The sequence below is a fragment of the Ursus americanus genome, chromosome 17 (assembly GCF_024610735.1).
Source record: "Ursus americanus isolate L20-20 chromosome 17, mUrsAme1.1.p, whole genome shotgun sequence".
NCBI lineage: Eukaryota > Metazoa > Chordata > Mammalia > Carnivora > Ursidae > Ursus > Ursus americanus.
In genome coordinates, this window is record NC_142143.1 from 36,727,453 (window position 1) to 36,751,924 (window position 24,472).

At 35.2% G+C, this 24,472-nt stretch overlaps 2 protein-coding genes across 8 annotated transcripts in view; one reads left to right on the forward strand and one right to left on the reverse strand.

Moving 5' to 3' along the window:
* LOC148108660 (uncharacterized) overlaps positions 1-24,472 on the forward strand; it is a 199,554-nt gene that overhangs the window by 100,589 nt on the left and 74,493 nt on the right. For both annotated transcript variants that reach the window (XR_015727160.1, XM_087868906.1), the window contains exon 4: positions 19,043-19,154. Coding sequence is in view for 1 of the 2 variants with exons in the window: in XM_087868906.1 (XP_087725032.1) it covers positions 19,043-19,128 (86 nt within the window). In the remaining variant the exon portion in view is untranslated. The remainder of the gene's footprint in view (positions 1-19,042; positions 19,155-24,472) is intronic.
* Positions 1-24,472, reverse strand: part of PTPRQ (protein tyrosine phosphatase receptor type Q) — a 258,211-nt gene that overhangs the window by 77,862 nt on the left and 155,877 nt on the right. For all 6 annotated transcript variants that reach the window (XM_087868896.1, XM_045779834.2, XM_087868894.1 and 3 more), the window contains one exon: positions 13,140-13,463. In XM_087868896.1, the coding sequence (XP_087725022.1) occupies positions 13,140-13,463 (324 nt within the window). The remainder of the gene's footprint in view (positions 1-13,139; positions 13,464-24,472) is intronic.

Consider the following 24,472-nt stretch of genomic DNA (forward strand, 5'->3'; position numbering starts at 1 on the left):
TTGGGAGACTTTGTTTGTCTCCCCATAAACTGTCACATTCTGATTTAGGATTGTTTGTGAAATGAATCTAGTCAGTAATGGGCCAAGATATCACTATACCCTTTCTCTTATAAATCACAGCAATTTACTCAGTAGGAATGATCTATCTTTATTCTCTCATTCCCCATAATCCAATCACTTCCTCTCATAAGCACTTTTCCCCTGGTTTTCACAATAATGCATTTTCTGTAACTAACAACCATCATTTCCTGATTATCATGCTTCTATCCTTGCACAGGAATGTGGGTCTTATGTGGGTCAGGGTCATCTTTCCCATCCATCTGTGTCCCTGTGCTAAGTGTGTTAGCTGAAAGGTGAGTCTGGATAGACCATCATTTTGCCTCATACATATAAGAGTTTTAATGCCCCCAAGTCTATGCCAGTTTGATTAAGAACCATATATTTTGGTGTGTCTAATACTATAGTTTCAAAATAAGCACATTCAAAGACTTATTAGTAACTTTGCCTTCTGTAGAACCCTGCAAATTTAATCTAATGACAAAAATGTAGAAAATATTGTATAGTTTTTTAGTGCGCCATGCTATCGTGACTTTCCTAAAAGAATAAACATAAATATATAAATGATTTGACAACAACTTACAAGACAGAAAATCTTGAGCTCTGCACACATGTGATTTAAATTGTCTTGTATATATATGTGGATTTAAGTTGAGCTTAAACTTATTTCAAGGGCCTACCCTTCAGGGTATTTTAGTTTCAGGATTTGGTAGAGTAGACTACCACATTCCTAGCTACTATCATCACTACATGAGGGACTCCATTCTTTCTCAGCTTATACAAGTATTAGTCCCTAGGACGGTGAGTTGGCTTTGATTCAGCACACCTAGAAGAATTAGCTTTAAGTTTTACTTGTCTCTCAGGACTAGAGGAAATCTAATTGGCTTGGTGGTTTTAGTGGATTCCTTGCATTTTAAATAATTCAGCTCATCAAGGGACCTGAAGAAGTTCAGCAATTAGATTGACTACATGCACGCAGGCCAAGAGCATCCCAGGACACATTGTATTGGTTACAACACTACACTAATCAGCTATCCTTCCCTGATGCTGAATGTTTCCCTAAAGCCCAGTGATCTCATTGCCTAGTATGGGATAATATGGTTGGTGTACAAAATATTTCCTACTATTCTACAGGACCTTAATTTTGTTTTATAGTTAGATTTTCCTACAGCAAGATGGCATCACAAAGGCAAATATTGTAAGCCTAACAATCTGTCCAATCAGACTGTTTGATGAGTACTGGGAATGATTCATGGATGCCCATAGTATTAGACCTCACTGAATGACCATTTTCTGTGATGTGTAATGAATAATTTTCTGAGTCATCTCAGTCTGGCTTAAGTTGAAAAATAATACAAAATACAAAAAACCCTCTCTTCCAACACTAGCCATGCCAGGTAAGAATAAAAATATTCTGATATTAGTACTGTTGTTTTTAGGATCAGAAAGCACATCTTTTTCTAGAATAGCATCATGTTTATAAAAATAACTTTCTACAACAGTGGTTCTCAAAATGTGGTCTCCACACAAGCAGCATCAATATTACCTGGGAAGTTGTTAGAAAAGCAAATTCTGAAGTCACACCCCAGACTTAACTGAATCAGAAGCCTGGGCAGGGATTAAATTACTGCTTCTGTGAGGGCTTGTGAAGCAGTGGAGGAGGGCTTCGGAGCTGGTGGTGATAAACATGGAAATATTCATCCAGCCAATTCATACTCTACAGGCTGGTCTCTTCCTACCTTCCATTTATTTTAATTCTGGATAAACTATGAAGAGGTTTCTCCCTACTGTCGCTCCCTCCCATTCCCACAGTAATAACAGGCCACTGTGTTACGTAAGAACGCAGAATCTCTGCGAAGGAACCACCTGGAATAATATAGATAAGGCCATCACCATATCAGATGGGGACATCACCACAATGGAGTACTGGGGCCAAGATAAATGCCCCTATTTCATCCTTCCATTCATTGTATGTAGGTAAGATAACTATCAGGTGTATCAGCAAAGAGAAAAGAAACTGAAAGTGTAATTTGAAGAAAACTCCCATCCAATCTGTTTGGGAATGGAGATGGTTGGATTATATACTAGAAGCTTGTCTAATATCTCCAGGTCTGCTTTAGTCCCAGTTGTCAAAGTTAATAATATCACATAGTGATAATCCTTAAAATTTCTTTTAACTCTTTGGTTCTTAGCACTTTTGCTGAAAAAGACATTGGATTTGTTCATGCAAATGGGATTTTAAAATATTTTTATTTATATTCTGGAAAACTTGCTTAAGGTTTGGCAAAAGCCTTTTTCTGACACTAAATATTGAATGTTAGTAAATTAGTAAATAAGTAAATAGTTTAATTTTATATGCTTATTATTTCCTTTAAATTACTATTTAACCTGGATAGTTCTCTTTGTAATCCTACTTAGCACCTCTCTGCTTTTTTTTTTTTTTTTAAAGATTTTACTTATTTATTTATTTGAGAGAGCAAGAGTGAGCAAGAGAGAGAGAGAAGGAACGGGGCGGGGGGGGGGGGTCAGTGGGAGAGGGAGAAGCAGACTCCCTGCTGAGCAGGGAGCCCAATGAGGGATTGATCCTTGGACCATGGGATCACGACCTGAGCCAAAGGCAGATGCTTAACTGACTGAGCCATCCAAATGCCACTCTCTGCTTCTTTTTTGTGGTACTTTCATATCACCAGCAGGCTTTGCCCAAGTCCTATTCAAGATCTAAGAGCACGGCCTCTACCCTAGAAATAAATGAAGTTCACGAATGAATCAATGTGTATAAAGTTCTTAGAATAGAACCAGCACATAACACTTGATAAGTTTAGCTATTGTTGTCATTATTCTTAACAACTCAACCAAGGGCTCTCAATTCAGTTGTTGGGTCCAACCAAAACTGCCCCAAGCTACCAGGTATAGCAATTATATGGTCTTTCAGATTTGGGAGTTTTCCATAATCAAATCAAAGTTCTCCCCACCTCCTTAGTAATGCAGAAGAAAACAGGGCTGAATTTTTGTTGACCCAGGGCCTAGTATTGACCCAAGACCTGAACCGAGATTAAAGACTAAAAATCACAAGGAACTAAGCCTAACTTCATACTTCTGAACCAAGGAAAAAAAAAGATTCTCAGGAGAGTCCAAATAAATTCAATTCATCATGAGATTTGAAGTTTGAGATGAGAAAGTAAGAGAATTTATTTGAATATTTGAAAGATAAGATGTAGTGAGTTATACTTAGGGGAAAGATATTTTTTTCTCATTTTTTCCTTATGATAACCAGTTTTTCTATAATATTAATGATTTTAAAATACCTGATGATCTTTATAATATCCTTTGATTTTCAGTGATTTTGTTGAAAAACATGTTCTATGTGCTTATGTAATAGAATTTAAAAATATTTTTATTTAAACTCTAAAAACGTGTTTAATAATCTGGCAAAAACTCTTCTGAGTTAAATATATAGTTGAATGCTCTATTAAATTCTTTAATTTTATATGCATATTATTTTGACATTTAAATTATGATTTCAGGGGCGCCTGGGTGGCACAGCGGTTAAGCGTCTGCCTTCGGCTCAGGGCGTGATCCTGGCGTTATGGGATTGAGCCCCACACCAGGCTCCTCTGCTATGAGCCTGCTTCTTCCTCTCCCACTCCCCCTGCTTGTGTTCCCTCTCTCGCTGGCTGTCTCTATCTCTGTCAAATAAATAAATAAAATCTTTAAAAAAAATAATGATTTCACCCAAATATCTTCGCTTTGTAATCATATTTAGCAGCCCAAATCTAGACATTGTTCTCTTTTGTTTTTTTCATGAACTGTCAATCTACTATGATCCCACCTTGCTATACAAATACATTAAGTTTATTCTCTCAGTTAATCATATAGCTACTGTTAATGCTTCTGAAATAAACATGCATTATTTTCCTTTATTGTTTGAAATATTTCTTAATTAATTACATGCATGTTTCTTTCCAAAGTGCAGTAATCATACTTCCTATGCTAATGAAAAAATAAAAACAATATCAGCAATATAAAATAGACTGGCTTTGTGAAATAAAAGAATCTGAACATGTTAAACACAGACAGTAACTGACTAGGAGAATTTTAATTTTGGCTATAACCATGTAAGTATTTGAAAGACAAATTATAGACCAAAAAATGAAGAAAAGAATTAGTATGAACTATTCTGCAATGGAAAATTTTGGCATTGAAATACTTTCACATTAAGTCAAATGCCTTCCTCGAGTCCAAATGCCATAATCATTTAGTCTTAGATACTGAGTAGGCATGGAGGGTGGAAACATACATAAGACATGATCACCTCGTTATCTGTTTTTTTTTAAAGATTTATTTATTTATTTGAGAGAGGGAGAGAGAGAGAGTACATGAGTGGGAGGGGTAGAGGAGGAGGGAGAGAGAATCTCAAGCAGACTCCATGCAGAGGTGGAGCCCAAATTAGGGCTTGATCTCAAGATCCTGAGATCATGACCTGAGCTGAAGCCAAGACTCTGAAGCTTAACTGACTGCACCACCCAGGCACCCCTAGTCATCTCTGCTTTTAAGGAGCTCAGAGTTCCACAAAAGAGAGAGAGAAAAACAATTATGAAGCAAAATGTTCAGTATTTGAGAAACAATTTTTGAGACGTGGGAGTGGAAGGAGGAACTAATAGAAGGGTTTGCAAAAGAGATGTTTGGTGTGAAATATAAAGAAAAGGAAGCTGGTCTCCAAAAAAAAAAAAAGACAGAGCAGTGAAGATTCTGGAGCACAAAAGAGAAAGAGCAAGGGGAATATAAGCAAAATCACAGATGACCTACCTTATAGAGCACACTAAAAAGTATGATTTTTATACAAAAGGAAAATAGAAAACTTAAATCAAAGATTTTAAGCAGGGGAATAACATGGTCAGAGAGGTATATTCAAAAGCTGGGTTCAGGTGGAGGGTAGAGAAAACGGGACCAGAAAGATCATTTAGGTTTGTAATAATATAGGAAATTAATTTTAAGAGTCTTGATTTAGAGATGTTTAACAGAGGAAAATAAATTCAAGAAGTACTTAGAAGGTAAATTCAATAGGACTCAGGAATGGACTTGGGGGTGGGGGATGGGTGACAGCTAGAAATAATGAATGATTCCTAGGTGGCTGGCATGAACAAGTAAATGAACAACGGTATAATGCACTGGAACAGGGAACACACAGGCAGGCAAGGTTTGCAGTGGGGCAGGGGCAGTGGTAATATGGGGTCTGACATGTCTGGAAACCTAAGCAGTCATACCAGTAACTTCAACCTACAGGCCTGGAAGAGAGATGTCCTCTTGAACTACACATTTGGAACTATCAGGCAACTAACTGAGAAGGCTTTCAACAGCGTCTAACTAATTTCACAGAAGTACAACCATCATGTCTAGAATAAATTATATTCATTTCCTCTAGTGGCAGCAGGTTAGAGCCATTCTAAAAATGCATTGCCACCAAATGCGCTTCTTTATGCCTTTGATTATATTTTCCTATTTATTTACGGCTAACATCTCTTCTTATTTTTACATAATTGCTTCTTTGTAAAAGGGATAATATCTACCTTTGTTATTATAGCACTTATCACATTATAAGTGCATTACACCATTTAGAATAAATTAAGGAAAATAACTGAATATATAGCAACTCAATAACCATTTATTTTTAAAAATTGTTAAGGCATATTTTGCCCTCTATTTAGTTTTTCTTCTTTTTAGATCATAAAGTTGCATTCCTTGGAAGCCTCTTTGATGAGGCATGTTTTGTTGAATTTTTTTTTTTTAACCTAACAGATGTTTGGGTAGTTAAAATTCCTCATGAGTATGGTATCCTGTGGTTTTCACAACCTAAGTGTTACCCCAGGAATTTTCCTTTCTTGCTGTCTTCCAGTCCTGGTGGTCTATAGGAGATGCACATTATGAGAGTCTCATTTCATTCCATACTAATTTCACACCCACACTCTTTTAAAGTCATACATTTCCTCAGCATTATAAGTACTTATTGTACACCATGGAGATATTTAACAGCTTTCCATTCTACATTCCTCCCCCACACACAACTCAAATGGCTTTTGAGTATAAGGGTAATCAGAAAAAAAGAGATGAGTAAAATAATCTGCAAGACTTTAATGTCTCAAGTTAAATATTTCTGCCATTTGTAATTTTTGTGATTACTTTGTATCTATACACACTCAGCATGAAGTAGAGAGTTATGGCTATTATACAGATGACTTAAGGAGAAAAGCAATTTGGCTTCAATTATCTAGATCAGGGTATGTGGGAGAAAGAAATGTTCGCTTGAGTTGGCTGAATATTGTTTCCTTTCTTCACTCTAGTTTACAGTGGTAGATTCAAATGCAGAAAGTAACCCAATTTAATTCTTAGTTTGCATTCTAACTTTGCTCCCTAGATCTTCGATTTGGGTACTCTTCTTAATGAGCTCAAGGAGAGATAATACTACATATTTTCTTATTCTAAGGCCATTTCAGAACGTTTTATAATATTTATTATTCAGACTGGGTAGTCTTTTAGAGTTATTCAATTTTCGAATTTTGAATTCAAAATTTTGAAAAAGTTGATATCAAACTAGCCATCAATTTCTAGCTCCTTATCAAGAAGTTCCAGGCTTTCTGATACGAGGTTCTATTACTAAGAGCTGGCATGTAACTCGATGCCATTATAAATGCACACATATGAAATAGTGATTTATACTATACTGTTATTTAGTCTTTCCTATCATTGAGAGAAATTGTTCATATTCATCATTTTATCTTCTTACATCAGATTATGAAACAACATAACACTTTTTTGAATAATGACTGATAATACAAAATTAATTTTCTTCATCTGGATTAATTTTATGTTTGCAAAATGTCTTTAATACTTTTCATCTTTAATATTCAGAATAAACACCTAATCATTACTTATTTTTTATCTTAAAAGCATTACTGCTTATCAAGATTTTTGTTGCTGGACTATTTTATTTTCTTTTTTTAAAGATTTTATTTATTTATTTGAGAGAGAAAGAGAGAGCCCATGAGCAGGGATAGAGAGAGAGGGAGAAGCAGACTCCTCGCTGAGCAGGGAGCCTGACGTGATGCTCAATCCCAGGACCCCAGGATCATGACCTGAGCCGAAGGCAGATACTTAACTGACTGAGTCACCTCATTTATTTTATTCTTATATCATATGTTAGTTCACCGTATATATTATCTGGCAATAATATGTGTAGTGTCTTTTTGTCTTTCATATCAAATGCAATCTCAGAGGATCTCTCCTAGGCTTAATATAACAGATAAAACTTTTCTCTCACTGCATAATTATGAAATTCAGATATATATGTGTGTGTATACATATATTTTTTCAGAAAAATGTCTTCTCCATTCCTGAGACTAAAAAGGGGTAACCAACTCATTCTCATTCTCGTAACTTATACAATTTATTATTCCCATACATATGAATACTCAGATGAAAAGCTAGTAAGTTTGCAAATGCCAAGAAAAATCATATGTCTGTTGTCACAAACTCTTTTCTCTCTAAATCACTGTGGTAGAAAGGCACTTTCCATGTATCCTCTGGAACTAAAATAGGAATTTTTTTTTTATTCTACTGATAAACAACAGAGTAGAAAATCAGTCCTCAAGCAACAGAAAAGGATTAGTATAGACAACCTACTTAAATATTGTAAATATCTTCATACTCAAGTATTCTCTGATGGTGGATTCAAACTGTGGCAATGAGATCCTAGATCCAGAGAGAAGAAAAGCACCAGATAAAAGACAAACTAGTGCTCTGTAGAGAGGCACTCTGTGGATTAGTCATCAAGTAAAGACCTGGAAGTTGGGGTGAAGAGAAGCCAAGGTTACTTTCTCCATTGCACCAAGAACTAACCAACCAATGAACTACTAATGACAAAGGGAGACATCCTGGTAAAACTAGGAAAATAATGCTTTAAAAAAAAAAGCTCACACTGATTGTGAAGAGTATGCAGTCCTCTACCATTATTCCTTTAGACCAAAATGAGCAAAATGTAGTAGTAAGAAATTGAAAGTGACCAAATTCTTGTGAGTTGATCACACATCTAAAAGTGGGGTAAGGAGGAGGGGAGACTAGGGTGGAAGAAATGACATTCAAACGGAAAAATTCCTGAATTTTCAAATTAAGAATGTGAGATTCTTTAAAAACTCAGCTTTGCAGTTTCATTTAGCAGATTCTGAATTAATCATGCTAATTGTTATTTTATGCTAATTGAACATCTATCATTATGTCTAGAGTGCTTGAAGAGATGATGCATTCAGAAAATCCACTTTCTGGCTCACTGTAGGAGGTAAAAGCAGGTACTACCCAAATGAGCTGATGGTAAAGAGTAGGATGGGAATCCCGTGTCAGGAATGGGCATCCTCAGTGTCTGAATCCTCAGACCTTCAGTGCAGGCAGAAGGTCTAGTTTAACCAAAGGCTACAAAGTAGCTGTCCATGGGCCAGATGTGGGCTACTGATGTTAGTTTGAGCTACTAAATGATTTTAAATAAAAAAAAAAAAACAAATTGTCACAAGCAAGTTTGAAACTGAGTGTTTTCACATAAAAAAGTCTAAATTTCCTGTCTCTCTGAAAACATCAGAAGTCCTAATAGCATGACCTGTCTATAGGACAGTAATAAGCCTCTAGACAACACATTCTCTGTTAATTTGTCACAGTTTCCACCACTACCAATTGCCTTACATCAGCCTGCTTCATTCATTATAGTACCCCTTCAGTTAATTTCCAGTTGCCTAAGGACTTTAAAATTTATTCATTCAGTCAATGTCCCATTTTTTTTAAGACTTTATTTTTTATTTGAGAGAGAGAGAGAGAGAGAGCACGAGCAGGGGAAAGGGAAAAGGGAGAAGCAGACTCCCCACTAAGGAAGGAACCCAATGTGGGGCTCGATCCCAGACCCTGGGATCATGACCTGTGCCGAAGGCAGAGGCTTAACCAACTGAGCCACCCAGGCATCCCCAGTCAGTGCATTTTTTAGTCAAAACCTTCATTAGTGATTTTCCAGGCTGATAAAACTAAAATCCCTAGCCTTTCCTATATTTTTATCTCTAACCATGTATTTCTTTCTGTTTTCTAGTTAATTGGATTAGAATAGTTATTTCTTCTCAAAACCAATAGGTTCAAAATAACCATGCTAACTGATTGAACCCAATCCAAATTTGATTTTTCCATTTTTTTTTCTTTTCTGTGTTATGGCACCATTATGCTCAGTATCACCTGAACAAGAAAACAGTTTATTCTCCCCTACCAACTTTAGCCTACTCAATCAAGTTTCACTCATCTAGGGAATATTTATAGAGTACCTGCTCTTCCCAGGCACCATTCTCTAGGCATTAAGAAATAACAGTCAAAAAGCAGTCAAAAAAACTAAGAGGCAGCCCACGGAATGGGAGAAGATATTTGCAAATGACACTACAAATAAAAGACTGGTATCCAAGATCTATAAAGAACTTCTCAAACTCAATACAAAAGAAACAAATAATCAAATCAAAAAATGGGCAGAAGATATGAACACACAGTTTTCCAATGAAGACATACAAAAGGCTAACAGACACATAACAAAATGTTCAAAATCATTAGCCATCAGGGAAATTCAAATCAAACCCACCTTGAGATACCACCTTACGCCAGTTAGAATGGCAAAAATGGACAAGGCAAGAAATAACAAATGTTGGAGAGGATGTGGAGAAAGGGGAAGCCTCTTACACTGTTGGTGGGAATGCAACTTGGTACAGCCACTTTGGAAAACAGTGTGGAGGTCCCTCAAAAAGTTAAAAATAGAGCTACCCTATGATCCAGCAATTGCACTACTGGGTATTTACCCCAAAGATATGGACATAGTGAAGACAAGGGCCATACACACTCCAATGTTCATAGCAGCATTGTCCACAATAGCTAAAGTGTGGAAGGAGCCGAGATGCCCTTCAACAGACAAATGGATAAAGAAGATGTGGTCCATATATACAATGGAATATTACTCAGCCATCAGAAAGAACGATTACCCAACATTTGTAGCAACATGGACGGGACTAGAGGAGATTATGCTAAGTGAAACAAGTCAAGCAGAGAAAGACAATTATCATATGGTTTCACTCATTTATGGAACATAAGAAATAGCAGGGAGATTGGTAGGGGAAGGAAGGGAAGAATGAAGGGGGGGTGGTAAATAGAAGGGGGAATGAACCACAAAAGACTACGGACTCTGGGAAACAAACTGAGGGCTTCAGAGGGGAGGGGGGTGGGGGAATGGGATAGGCTGGTGAGGGTATTAAGGAGGGCACATATTGCATGGAGCACTGGGTGTTATACGCAAACAATGAATCATGGAACACTACATCAAAAACTAAGGATGTACTGTATGGTGACTAACATAACATAGTAAAAAATTTTAAAAAAAGAAATAATGGTCAAGACAGATTCTAAAAACAAACAAATGAAAATAAAAAGCTATTAGGTAATTATAAATGCTCATTAAGATAACATGATATTCTAGAGAAAGTCTGCAAAGCTACTTTAGATTGGGTGGTCAGGGAAATCCATTCTGAGCAGGAATGGTTTAAGTAGAGGTATCCACTATGAAAAGCTGGTCATGTGAAGATGCAGGTGAAAAAGCACATTCCAGTCAAAAGGGACAGGGGGGGCAAAGGCCCACGTTCTGAGAGTTTAGTGTGTTCAAACAACAGAAAAGTGTCTAGTGTGAGTGGTGAGTAACGGTAAGTGGGAAAGTAGTTATAGATGAGGTTAGAGTGTTAGGTAAGGGCCAGGTCATGTAGGACTTTGTTAATCATGTTAAGAAATTTGAATTTTATTCTAAAGCAAAGGAAATCCATTGGATGGCTTTAGACAAGGAAGTGATATCATCTGATTTAGGTTTAAAAAAATCAGCCTGGAAGTCCAGGAGGTCAGTTAGGTTAATGCAGTGGTAATAGTAATGAAGGATAGGAAAAATATGATAGCAATGCAAATGGAGGGATGTATTTAGATGGCACAGTTGAAATGAATCATTGGCAGAGATGAGGAGGAAAAGAACACTGCCTAGATTTTCATTTTCTGCAACCAGATGAGCAATGGTGCACTTTACTGAGATAGGGAAGATTGGAGGAGGACAGGTTGGTGTTTAGACCACATTAAATTTTGAAAGGTATATTGGACACACATGCCTGATGAGGTCAGTTGATCTGACAGTTAAATATACTGATCTGCATTCTAGGGACGAGTCAGGGCTAGAAATAGATATTTGAGAATGATCACTGTATGAGTAGACTTTAAAGTCATAGGACAGGATAAAGTCACCTCAAGGGTAGTCGGTTGATACACAAAAGGGTCAAGTATAGGTATCTGGGCACTCCAACACTTAGATTTAAAAAAAGGAATGAGCAAAGGAGACTGAGAAAGAGCTACCAGGGAGATACGAGAAAAACAAGAAGGGCAGATATTACAGAAACCTAGAGTCAAAGTGCTACAAGAAAGGCTGGATAATTGTGTTGAAAGATGAGCTGTTTGGATTCTATCTCAAATGTTGAATTGCATTAACAAGTATTGATTGGAAATTTACTATGCAAAAATTATGCCAGGCAATCCTGGGAATACATTTAGTAACCTAAAAAAATAAAGTCTCTATATCAAAGTTTATTTCTCTATTATAAAGACCTATAACAGCATCTATTAACCACTGAAAATGTCTATGTTTGTGCTTATTTGACTTACAGGTACCAAAAAATTTTAGGAAAATGTTATGCGGATTTGAAAGGAATCACTTAATAACAGTCTTGATTAAGGTAGAAGAATGGTAACATAAGGTCCCTACTTGGATGGTTTACGTAGGAGGGTACTGACGCTGGGTGACCTGGGCAACTTGAAATTTGCTCAGGATGGCTTGGGGTGGAAATGACATTTCAGACAATGCAGCTCTGGCTTGCAGCACTTGATTTGCAATTTATTTATTTTTCATGGAAGCCATTATAATTCTATATAGATACTGTTCAGGATAAATAATAGAAATTTATTTACTTACTCATGGTTAATCATGTTATCTAACCAAGTAGGGTAACCAGTTAGTTTTAAAATATAAAACTAAAGTTATAACAGCATTTTTATCTATACTTTGAGCAATTTCTATGGAAAAGCATTTAAAGAGCTCTTTCTTGAATACAGAAGTCCTGAAAGATGGGTAGATGGCAGAATAATTTTGAGAAATTATATTGTTTCTTCTCTGTGTTTTTTCCCTTCTCCACATTTCAAGGTAGGAGTTGAACCCTTGGTATTTCTTTGCCTCAGAATTTTATATAGGTATAAAGCACAAGCTGAAAATATGCTTGCCGGGAGATCTGTCCCAGCTGTTGTGTGTGTGTGTGTGTGTGTGTGTGTGTGTGTGTGTGTATCCCTAAAGTCACTGAAAAGGTTGTAAAGTCTGGCTTAAAAGCAGCAGAGCATCCAGATATGAAGTGAAAATGTAAGCACGGACAGAGTGCTCAATGGCAATCAGTGGAGCCTAATAATATACTACAAGAGAGGCCCATAATGCTTTATTGCAAGAGAAGACTCTAGGACCTTGGTACAACTCTGAAAATCTGAGAAAAGCCTTAACTAATAATGTCTGAAATTGAATTTCCCATTGGGATTCAATTAAATTAAAAACAAATGTTATTACGTGAATTAGTTTATACACTAATTCAGTAATTTTCATGTTCAGTGACTTTACACAAAATTGTATTAAGTAAAAATCATTGATTCAACAGATATCAGTGTATGTATGGATATGTATTTATTTATTTGTAAATATGTATATATTTATATCCTTTGCACGGAAGCCATTAAAATTCCATGTAGATAGTTTTCAGGATAAGTAACAGAAATTTATTAAGCTAATCATGATTAAAGATGCTGTCAAAGCAAGTATGGTAACTAGTTAGTTTTAAAATATAACACTAAAGTTGCAAGAGCAATCATTACCTATACTTTGAGTGATTTCTGTGGAAAAGCATTCAAAGAGCTTCTTCTTGAATGCAAAATTATAAACACATATCCAAGATAATACTTACGACCAGGAAGGGTTTGTGTAGATATCCAATTGGAAGCATTGCCATAGCCAGCATTGGTGCTGGCAGCCACTTGGAATCGGTACCATCTAAATTTCTTTAATCCATACACTGTGTCTTCAGTTAAGTCAGCTTCAAAAAGGTATTGAATTTTTTGATATTCAACACATTCTTCAGAACTCCATTCTATGCATTTCTGGGCCCGTAGTTGAGTGGTGATCTTGTAATTTTGGAAGTAGCCAAGAATAGTGTCAGGTCTCATCCATGTTAATGTTGCACTAGTCGACTGAACATTAGAAAAAGCAATATTTGTGGGAACACTGGGAACTAAAAGTTAAAGGAGAAAAATTGAAAACAATTAGAATTACCAAAAATTGTTAAGCAGAAGGAAGAAATGGATTCAAAAATATGTCTTTATTATGCACCTAGTGGCAATCTCTTATTACAACTGCCCTTAAATTAGTATCACCACATTTAATGAGCAGAACCTTAAGGTGATGCTTCAGAGACCACTGATTCAAAAGGCAGTGGAAAAAAACAACTGTGATTTGATTAATTCCCAGTTTTGCTCCCAAATTGACTCATAAGAATCTCATATAAACTTACTTTGGCTTCATATATAAACACTAGTACAAAAGAAAATTGTATACTCATTTAATCTATGTACTTCCCAGGGTATGGTCTGAGTTTTAATATTCGGTTCCCAAGAAAGACATACTTACATTTTAATGTCTGGACAGACACAAGTGAATATTGATTATACAATTATTCTAAATAAACAATATTATTAACTGAATTAATAATTTACAAATTAGTTGATTTTTATTTTATCTTGCATATACTTAAAATTGACAAAACAAACAAATAAATAAATATGATTAAACCCTTTCTAGAACATCATCCAGCACACCGATGGTAATACACAGACAAAGCTATCTTATATCACTTACAATCACATGGTCCTACTTGGGGTCACTTGTTAGATTTCATATTGACCACTGGTTTGCTATCTGTATACCATGTGTGAGGCTCTGAGCCTAGTATAAACGATTTAAGGTATAAAAGGCTTATGTCTTATTTTCAAGAAACAGCCATTTATTGAACAAGTAATACAAGCATGTTATGGTTAGGAATATGAAAGAACAATGAACTAAGTTACATAAGCACTTTCTTCAATCATGCCTTTCCCTGTGTGTGTGCAAAGGCTCTTGCTTAGAAGACTAAGATATAATGGTAACAATGACTTGTATGAAAATGACATAATTCATAAAAACCACATGACACTAGTCACACTTAAGAAAATATGAGTTAGAAAACTCATTCATTCCTAAATGTAGCATACTAATTCAGGATTCAGTAAATATCTAATGAGCACCTAATTTGTGCCAAGTGCTATTATTGTAGGTGCTGGGTATACAAGAATAAATCAGATAGAAGTCCCTGCCGTTGTGTAATTTACATTCAGGATATTTATATACAATAAAAGTATAATTGAGTATTGTATATAGTATTTTGGATGATGATTAGTGTTTTGGGGAGAAATAAGGAAAGGAAGAAGGAGAGAAAGATGATGCATGGATACTGAAATTTTTAACTGAATAGTTAAAAAGCCCTCAGTGATTAGAAGACATGAAGTCCTAATGAAGGTGGGGGGACAAACCATGGGAATATTTGAAAAAAGAACATTCCTGGCAGGGGAAAATGCATGATTATGAACCCTAAGTTGGAACCATCCTTGGTATATTTGAAGAAGAACAAGGAGGGCAATGCAGCTAGTAGGAATTGAGGTCTGAGAAGAAATATGAAGGCTAGATTGTATACGACATTGTAGGATATTCTTATAACATTCATTTGAGCAGAGTAATGACAGGCTCTAACCTGTTTTCACACAATCACTCTAGCTCATTATAGACTGAAGGGATATAAGGGTACAAATAGGGAGAGCATTTAGTAGGCTGTTACAATATCAACACAACAGATCATGATGGCCTGATGGGGATCACAGCAGCAGAAATGAAAGGAAGCATTCAGATTCTGAATATATTTTGAAGGGGAACTGACAGGATTTGCTGAAGTGTGACATGTGGGGTATAAGGGAAGGAGAGAGTAGAGGAAAGCTCTAAAGCCTTTGGAGTGAGCAAACAGAAGGATGAAGTCATTATTAACCAAGATGATGTGAAAGAGAGAGATTAAAAATTTATTTTGAGCATGTTAACTTTGAAATGCCTACCAGATACCCAGAAAGAGATGTCACACAGATGGATACATAAGTCTGGAGTTCTGTAGAAAGGTCTAGACTAGAGTTAAAAATTTAAATTTCCTCTTAAATTTTTACTGAATTATCTACAGACCTATTGCTTATATATTTGCCTAAATCTGGAAGAGAAGAGAAAGTCTAATGCAATGGAAAACAAGAAGAAGATAACTTAAAGCCATATGGTCAGATTCAATTGTTCTATTTTCTAATACTAATATTTATCCTCAAATCTTACTCTATTTGATTGAATTAATTAACCTTTAAAGTAGATTATAAACAGAATACTTAATACACTACCTACAACATACCTTCTCTTCTATTTTTAGTTTGCAGAAAAGCAATTAGAGAAAAAGTTATTTTTTAGGAAAATTTACCTTACAGAGGAATCAGTTTTAGAATTAATTAAAAAATAGAATTTCCATAAAAAGTAGAATTTCTATATTTTATTTGAATCTCTCAGTCACTAAGTTTGAACTCAGACCACCAAAAGAGAAGACAAATTTTCAAAATATTCTAACCCAAAGCAGAGACCTGGTGGTTCAGGAAAAGTCTTAAGAGAAAAGGTGGCATGTGAGATAGGATTTCGCTGATTATTAAGGTAGAGATTTAGAAGAGGGGGTAATGTGATCTAAGTCAAGTTCAACCATTGTTTATAGGTCCTATTGGCAATTACAAACAGAAAGGCTACACAATAACCTGGGGAAATTCTGTGTTAGAGGAACTTATAGTTTGTCAGGCAATGGAAAGCTATCAAGGTGTCAGAATGAGATGTTCAGAAGTACATTTTATCAAGTCTAGTCTGGTAATTACACTGCAGGGGAAAAAGGACAAATTTATAGACCACTGGATATGTTTTAAAAAAAAAGAAATAAGATGGTAACAATAAGAAAGAAATATATTTTTAGATCTATTTTGGTGGTTGAATTCATGGAAGAGGCAAATGAATCAGAAGATGACAGGATCAGAATTTGAAGGAAGTTTAGAGATGATCTTGGTCAACTTGTCTTTTTATGTCTGACCTTTATGTAGGCAGATGTCCCCCAAGATTCCTGGCCCCTGTACACTCACCTTCATCCAGTTTTTCAACCAAGCTCTGATATAGTGCCGATACAAAAAAAAATTTTCATCTGTAATTAAGAAACCAGATCAATTAAGGAGCATACTTGTGATGAGCACCAGGTGTTGTATGGAAGTGTTGAATCACTATTGTACACCTGAAACTAATATTATACTGTATGCTAACTAACTGAAATTTAAATAAAGACTTAAAAAATGAAAAATAAATAAAATAGGGAGAGATCATCCAGTGGACCTGATTTTATAACATGAGTTCTTTAAAAGCAGAGAGGTTTCTTTGGTTCATTACAAAAGAGGAAGGAATGTATTCTAAGCAAGAGACAGATTTAATATATAAAAATATATCCATTACTGGCTTGGAAGAAGAAGGGGCCGTACGATAAAGAATCTAGGACATCTCTAGGAACTAAGAGGAACCCTTGACTATGAGCCAGGTAGGAAAAGGGGATCTCAGACCTATAAATTTAAGAAACCAAATTCTGCCACAAACTTGTGAGCTCCACATGAGTATACAGCTTACTAACACCTTGAGTTGGCTTGTGAGCCTCTGGGTAAGGAATCCATACACAACATACCCAGACTTCTCACCAGTGAACTGTGTGATAAACAATGGTGTAATTTTAAACCACTAAGTTTGTGATAATTTGTGACATAACAGTAGAAAACTAATCCAAGTTTCCTCTATAAAATGTCCAATTTCTACTTTTCTGGCCTCTGCTTAAATATACAGAGCAAAGGGAAACTCAAAATCTTGAGGGGATTCATTTTAAAATTTATTTTCAGATAACTCTACTAGTGTGTACTTCATTGTTTTGAACTGATAGCCACCCTTCTCTAAATCCTAATTCTACTCTGAAAACCAACCTCAAATAGGCCTAATCCTATTTCCAACTCCACTTCATTCCAATTTGTATTTCAAAGATCTAGAAAGGTTCTGATTCTACATTCATATCAATAAAAAAAGATTGAGCAATTACTCCAAAATGTGTATGCCTATTCATATGTCATATACACATACAAATATCAATCTACATCTTAGATCGTGTCTCTGAAAGTCTGGAGTAATACTTGCAACAAAATAGACATATAATAAATATTTTTGGAACAATGAACAAATAAGTAAGAGGGCATAACAGGAGATTTCATTTTTTTATTTTTTAAAATTTTATTTATTTGTGAGAGAGACAGTGAGAGTGTGCACACGAGTGGGAGGGAGGGGCAGAGGGAGTGGGAGAAGCAGACTCCCCACTGAGCAGGGAGCCTGACATAGGGCTCCATCCCAGGACTATGGGATCGCGACCTGAGCCGAAGGCAGATGCTTAACATACTGAGGCACCCAGGCGCCCCAGATATTTCATTTAGATAGATGGTCAGGAAAGGCTTCAATTTAATCAGAGAACTACAGATAAGATTAGCTTCCCAAGAGAAAGACATTAGGATGTGTTAAGATTCTGAGGGGAAGAAGTGTGGCACATTAGAAACACTTAAGGAACATAGCTGGGTCCACAAGGAGATGGATAGGAAGGTAGAAAGCTGGAGATGTAGGTCAGAATCAGATAATGTTGAGCCTTCTGGACTGGATTCAAGATTTTTAGTTTTATCTTAAGTGTAGTGGGGGTACTTGAGAATTTTAATATAGACTTTTCATCTGCATTAAAACCAGAGACTCTGCTCTTTCCCTGTGGAAGTCAGGGACTGTGATACAGACATTTCCCTCTTTTTTGAGTCCACCACCAAAGACCCCTTCCATGTTTCAGTTTCCTTTAGCTAGGGTTTACTAAGCGACTAGAAGTAGGAAGAAAATGGGATGCATTAGTTATCCAATGAACTGGGGAGGCGGAAGAGACTATCTTTTTCCCAGTTGAGCAGAAGGGATGACTAAATGCCCATGGTTGTTCTATGACCATCTTTTCCCCCCTCCAATGTTCAGATTTTAGGAATGAAGACTTTAATGGTGAAACTTGCTATGCATAAAAATTTTCAGCAGATTAATATTGGTCCACAGAATCTTGTGTTTTCCAAATAAGTATTGCAGAGAAATAAAGGTCTAAAAAGAGAGTACTTTAACTTGACAAAGAAACAGAAAGAATTATGTGTAACCTAACTAAAGGAAGGGTAACAATTGAGTTGCCTTCCATGTGACAGGCACAGTATTGGAGCCTGCACAGATACACAGTGTCTGGCACATATGGGCACTCATTAGTGTTGACTATATGAATAAATTATGGTTCATTGAAACAGTCCTCTGGTTTTCAAGTGGTACAAAATTTTGTCCACATTTTCCAATCAAATGTATTTAGAAAGATAAACCAGAAATAAATCTAATCTGAGGCCAAATATATAACTCATAGACAATTTTTTAAAGCAAGGCTACCTCAGTGGCACTCATAAAAGACCAACATTTATATGCAGTATCTTCTCTTTTGATGAACTGTGTGTTGAACTAGACTATTTCAAAGCAACTGCCCTATTGAATTACAGATACAAAAAGGATTACACTCATTTTAGCATGGAGAATCAGATTTCCATTCTTTAAGAATGACTAAAAACCTCAATTTTTTTCTATCCACAGATGGTACTAATTTGAACACATCATTCCATGCTTCCTGGAGTAATCACACAGCTTGCTTAGATTTTCTAAACATGACTGAACTGTGATGAAGCGATCAACATTCACTGGCAAGGTATTCTGTAAATTACATTTTTATTCATAAATTATTCTTATCTGTGAAATACTTTCATCGTAGTTGAAAAGAAAGCCTGTAGAACTATATGAGTGAAATTTATTGTAGGTTTAAATGCATGTCAGTTTTTAGTGACTATTTAGTAGGTTCCACTTAGAAGATGAAAATGTATATAAAGTGTAATTATTCTCTAAAAATTTCTGAATATCAATTATTAGAAGTTGCCAACCTCCCATGATAAGATTCTTACAGTGGTTTGTATTGACTTCTCACTGACCTGATTAAGTATACTAACATGGAAGACCAAGTTTCTTTAATTCTTTATTTATGACTATATATTTTTATCTTCAACCACAGATGGACTTTCTTTTAAATAAAACAGATGCCTGAACAATTATATTTATAATTTATATTTATACACCTTAAAAAAGTACCAACACAATCTTTCCTAGTTTATCAAGAATATTTTTTTCTCTACTAGTTTTAAATAATCTATAATCCTTTTAGAAACACTATGTACTAATATATGATGTGAGCATATTTATACAAATAAAATTACAGTTTACCAACACTAACATAGTATGAATCAATATAAAAATAGAAATTCCTACAAAGTTGAGTGAAAAAAATTTCAGCATAGCAGATATAAATTTTGCACTAACTTGAATTTCATCAATAACATTTAATGATCATTCACATTGAACAGAGCGGGCAAGTTATTATAGCCTTATGGAATAAGCTACTTTTCATACACATATGAAAAGTAATTTAACTAATAGAAACCACCACAAATAGGTGATGCCCAAAGGAAAGTTTCAAGGAAGGAGAATATCTGGGGGCTATAATTTGGAGGAACAATTAAGAATCAGTAGATATGTGGAAGAAAAGATGTTTACGTACATTAAGTGTGGGAGAGATACTAGTAACTACAAATTGTCAAAATCTGGAAAGTATACTGGAGAAAAGAAAGTTTAAGGAAGTAATAAAAAAAAGAGGGGGCCATCAAGTGTTGTGTTATTGAAAGGCACTGAAAGTTTGAGAGGTGAGTTTAGGTGACTACCTAAAATCTATTAGGTAATAGAGAACAATCAACAGAGATTGACTGGTAAAGTATAAGCTTAGAGAAAAGCCTGAGCCTTCATTTAGCTAGTTATTAAGAAAAGTATAGTTTGATAGAAACTGGTTAGATGTTATATATATGCAGTACAATGCAGATTACAATAACAAAGAATAATTAGGAATAGAGATTTTTTATTTTTTTTATTTTTTTAAAGATTTTATTTATTTATTTGACAGAGAGAGATAGCCAGCAAGAGAGGGAACACAGGCAGGGGGAGTGGGAGAGGAAGAAGCAGGCTCCCAGTGGAGGAGCCTGATGTGGGGCTCGATCCCAGAATGCCGGGATGACGCCCTGAGCCGAAGGCAGATGCTTAACGACTGTGCCACCCTGGCACCCCAGGAATAGAGATTTTTTAAAAGGCAAAGAATATCAGCAGAATGTGCTTATTTATTGGGCAGACAGGAGATAGGAATAAAACATGGAAGAACCCAGGAATTGGGTCAATATATAAAATGTATATTGTACACTTCCTAGAGGTAGCCTATGAGTTGGCTCTATGTTATAGAAAATAACACAAAAGAAAAACTCAAGATTATAAATCTCTGTGATTATAAATAAAGACAAATTAAATGAACAAGAAAATACAATAATCTCTGGTACTGAGATGAAAGATGTATTTCTCTCTCCTCTCAAAAAAAAAAAAAAACAGGTTGCCATGTAATTTAATGAACAATATCTTCAACAACATCTTTACATAGTGAATGCTAAGTATCTTTAACTTGGCTCTTTCTTACAATGTCTCTCAATGTGAGTGAACAGAGTAACTATCAAACATGTTTTTGTAAAACTATTTCTTCAGAGGTTCTAATTATTCAGTTCAGGCATTCTTCTCTCCAGAAATAGATTTTGGAGTAGCCGGGCTAGAATTGATCAAAATATACTACATAAACATGATTTTAGGTGATACTATGAAACTGGGAACATGAGTTGACATACTCTTATTAGTGTGCCAAATAAATTCATCTCAAATATTCCAATTGAATGAAAGAGAACTGAGAAAGTATCTATAAAGCAGGACAAAATGTCCTAAATTTTTTTTAAGTGTCTGTCCTAATGCATGTATAAATGGACAATTGAGGGACCCAAAACTCTATGGACCAGAGCTATAATAATATTAGTTCTTAAATCAAGTATTACTGAATACATAACTTATTTATAAAAATACCTCGCTAAAGCTTTTGTTTTGTTTTTGAACAACACTACAAAGAAAATGGGTTATATACATTCTGGTTGGGGGGAAAATGAGTTGATTTGTTTTATAAAGTCATTAGTTTGACAGCTTTATATACCAAGTCATCTCATGAGAATGTCCATCAAAAATGACAACTTTGATTTGAAATTGTTCATCTGAAGCGGTTCTTAGGGTAGTAATTACACAGCAGAGTTAGTTGTCTATTAAGAACAATCCTACAACACTTGGAAATGAAATTGAATCATTGATACTAATGAAGAAATGGGAAAGATATCCTGGTTTGTGGGGATTTGCTTGAGGATGGATATGAGTAAATAACATGTTAGTTTCATATCTTGTTAACATGAATAGAAATATCTTGGGAGGAGAATATTGGGTTAGCCTAAGAGGTCAAGAGAAGCCAATTTGGGATAAATAAGCATATATAAGCTTGGAAGTCGTAAGAGTGAATAAACATTTAAAGGGAGTATTTATATATATAGTATCACAATAGCAGATGATAAAAAACTGAGTCTCTGTCAAATTAGTAATTAATGGGCAGTAAAGTAGAATGGGAAAAAGAAATCATAAAAAAAAACTCAGTCAATAATGTCTGGCATATATTGATATTTGAGAAAGATTTGTTTAACAAATAAGTGAATAAGTGAACAAACAAATGGATGGATGCATGTATAGATTTCAAGAAGAAAGTGTCACCAATGCTGTAACCAATGTTGATTGATGAAAAAGTGTCACCAATGCTGATTGTAATAAAATGTTACTTGAAACCATTCTGGTTTTCTAAGGATTGTGGCTGTACAGAAAACTTTGATAGATTAAAATATACAAAAGGAGTCCAGGTTCTAAAGTTTGGGGAAAACTCTATAAAGGAAAAAGAAGAATTTGGAATTTTCTGGGATTCTGTGACACACACACACACACACACACACACACGCACGCACATTCAGGGAGAGGGAGAGAATCAGTGGAGCTATGAAAAGAGAAACAACCAACACAGAAGAAAGGATGAAAGGATGGAGTGAGATTGGGGACTCTGTGAAATAAAGTAGCCAACAGAAAAATCCCTGATTGCCAAAATATTTTTAAGAACAAAAATGTATACTGTTTATTTTAGAGTCATGTATATTATTGCAATGTAAACCTCCCCTCTGTGTGCTTATCATAAAATATTCAGTAAGGCTATTTTACATAAAACTATTCAGTATGACTAATATGCAAAAAATAATTTTGCAAAAGCAGCTGAAAATTCATATCAAAATATCCCAGTGCCCAAACACAGTAAGATTGAGGATCTGTTCTGATGGCACAGCAATAGTTTGTATCAGACTAATTCTCCTACAGATAACAGCTATGCACCCTGGAGGAAACAAAGAAACATACAAAGAACTTTTGGCTTGAGGTGTTAGGGAATGGCATGTGAGACTGCCAAAGTAGTTGGAAAAGGAGGGAGCCAGAGAGGGGTTAGACCTAAATTCTGGGTCTAAACTCCTCTGAAATCCTTGGCTAATCTCTTGATTGTGCATATATGAGGGACACACTGAGGAACACAATGGAAAGAAACAGATGCAAAACTGAGTAGAAATTTGAGTTGCTTCCCAGTGCAGAGGAGACAGAATTTGGAATCTCAATTCCACCAAGTTAAGGGATTGTTAAATAGCACAGGCTTCATATTAAAATCCTAAAGGGGCCATATATTTAATTTTACTCTATATTCCAAGATTAAGGACTTTCCTCTGTAAGTAATGGAGAAATCAAAACAACACATTCACAAAATTGCTACTCACTAATGTAATACTCTGTTAGAATAAAAACTAACACTCTTCAGAACAGGATAGTAAAATCCAGAGTTTCTGCAAAACATCACCAACAACGTTCAATATAAGTTTAAAAATTACTGGAGAGGCAGTAAAATTAGTAGTGACAGGAAAATGTGACTCATAGTCAGGAAGAAAAAGTGCTCAATAGAAAGAGATCACAGAATAACTCTGGTGGAGGAATTAGAAGAAAATGAATTTCAAATTATATAAATATTTTATTTGACTTAACAGGAAACACAATCATAATTAGAAACCAAAGAGGGAATTTCAGCAGAGGAATGGAGATAAGGAAACACAGAACTAAATAAAAATTCTAGAACTTAAAAATACATCTGAAATGAAAAATTCACTGGATTTATTTAACACCAGCATAAAAATGGCAGAAGATAGTCAATAAACTTGGTAAAACATCAACAGAACTCCATCGGAAGAACATAGACAAAAAGAAGTGAAAAAATTTAATAAAGCCTGTTATTTAAAGAATGATATCAAGAGGTTATAATTGGAGTCTCAGAATAGGGTAGAAGAGGGAAAGAAAAATATTTGAAAAACTAATGGCCAAAAATTTCTCAAATTTCAGAAAAATATTAATTTACCAATACAAAAGCTAAATGAGCACTTAGCAAAACAAATGCAATAAAAAGCAGACTAGCCATATCACTGAGAAACTGTCGTAAAGAAAAGATAAACTATCTTGAGAAGTGCCAGAAAAAATAACATGTATCACAAACAAAAGAATGGCATCTTTAAAGGGAAAAATACTTGGGGGGGAGGATGGAGAGAAACTACCTTCCCAGAATTTTCTTTCCAGTGAAAATATTATTTAAAAATGGAAGCAAAATAAACCTATTTTTAAGTAAATAAAACCTGAGAGACTTTATTGTGAGCATACCTGCACTAGAAGAAAGTCTTAAGAAAGTTAAAGGGAAATGACACTAGATGTGTGACTAGATGAAATGACACTGTAATAAACCAAAACCAGTAATTACATAGAAAAGATATGTGGTCTTTCTCTTTATTTAAATTTCTACAGGCTCTGTAAGTAAAAACAGTACAATAAATTGTGGGGTTTACAATGTACATATATGTAAATTATTTAAAATATATGGGTATCAAATGCATGACAAGAATAGCACAAAATATGGCAAAATGCATGGAAATGTACTTTTGCAACTCCATACACACACAC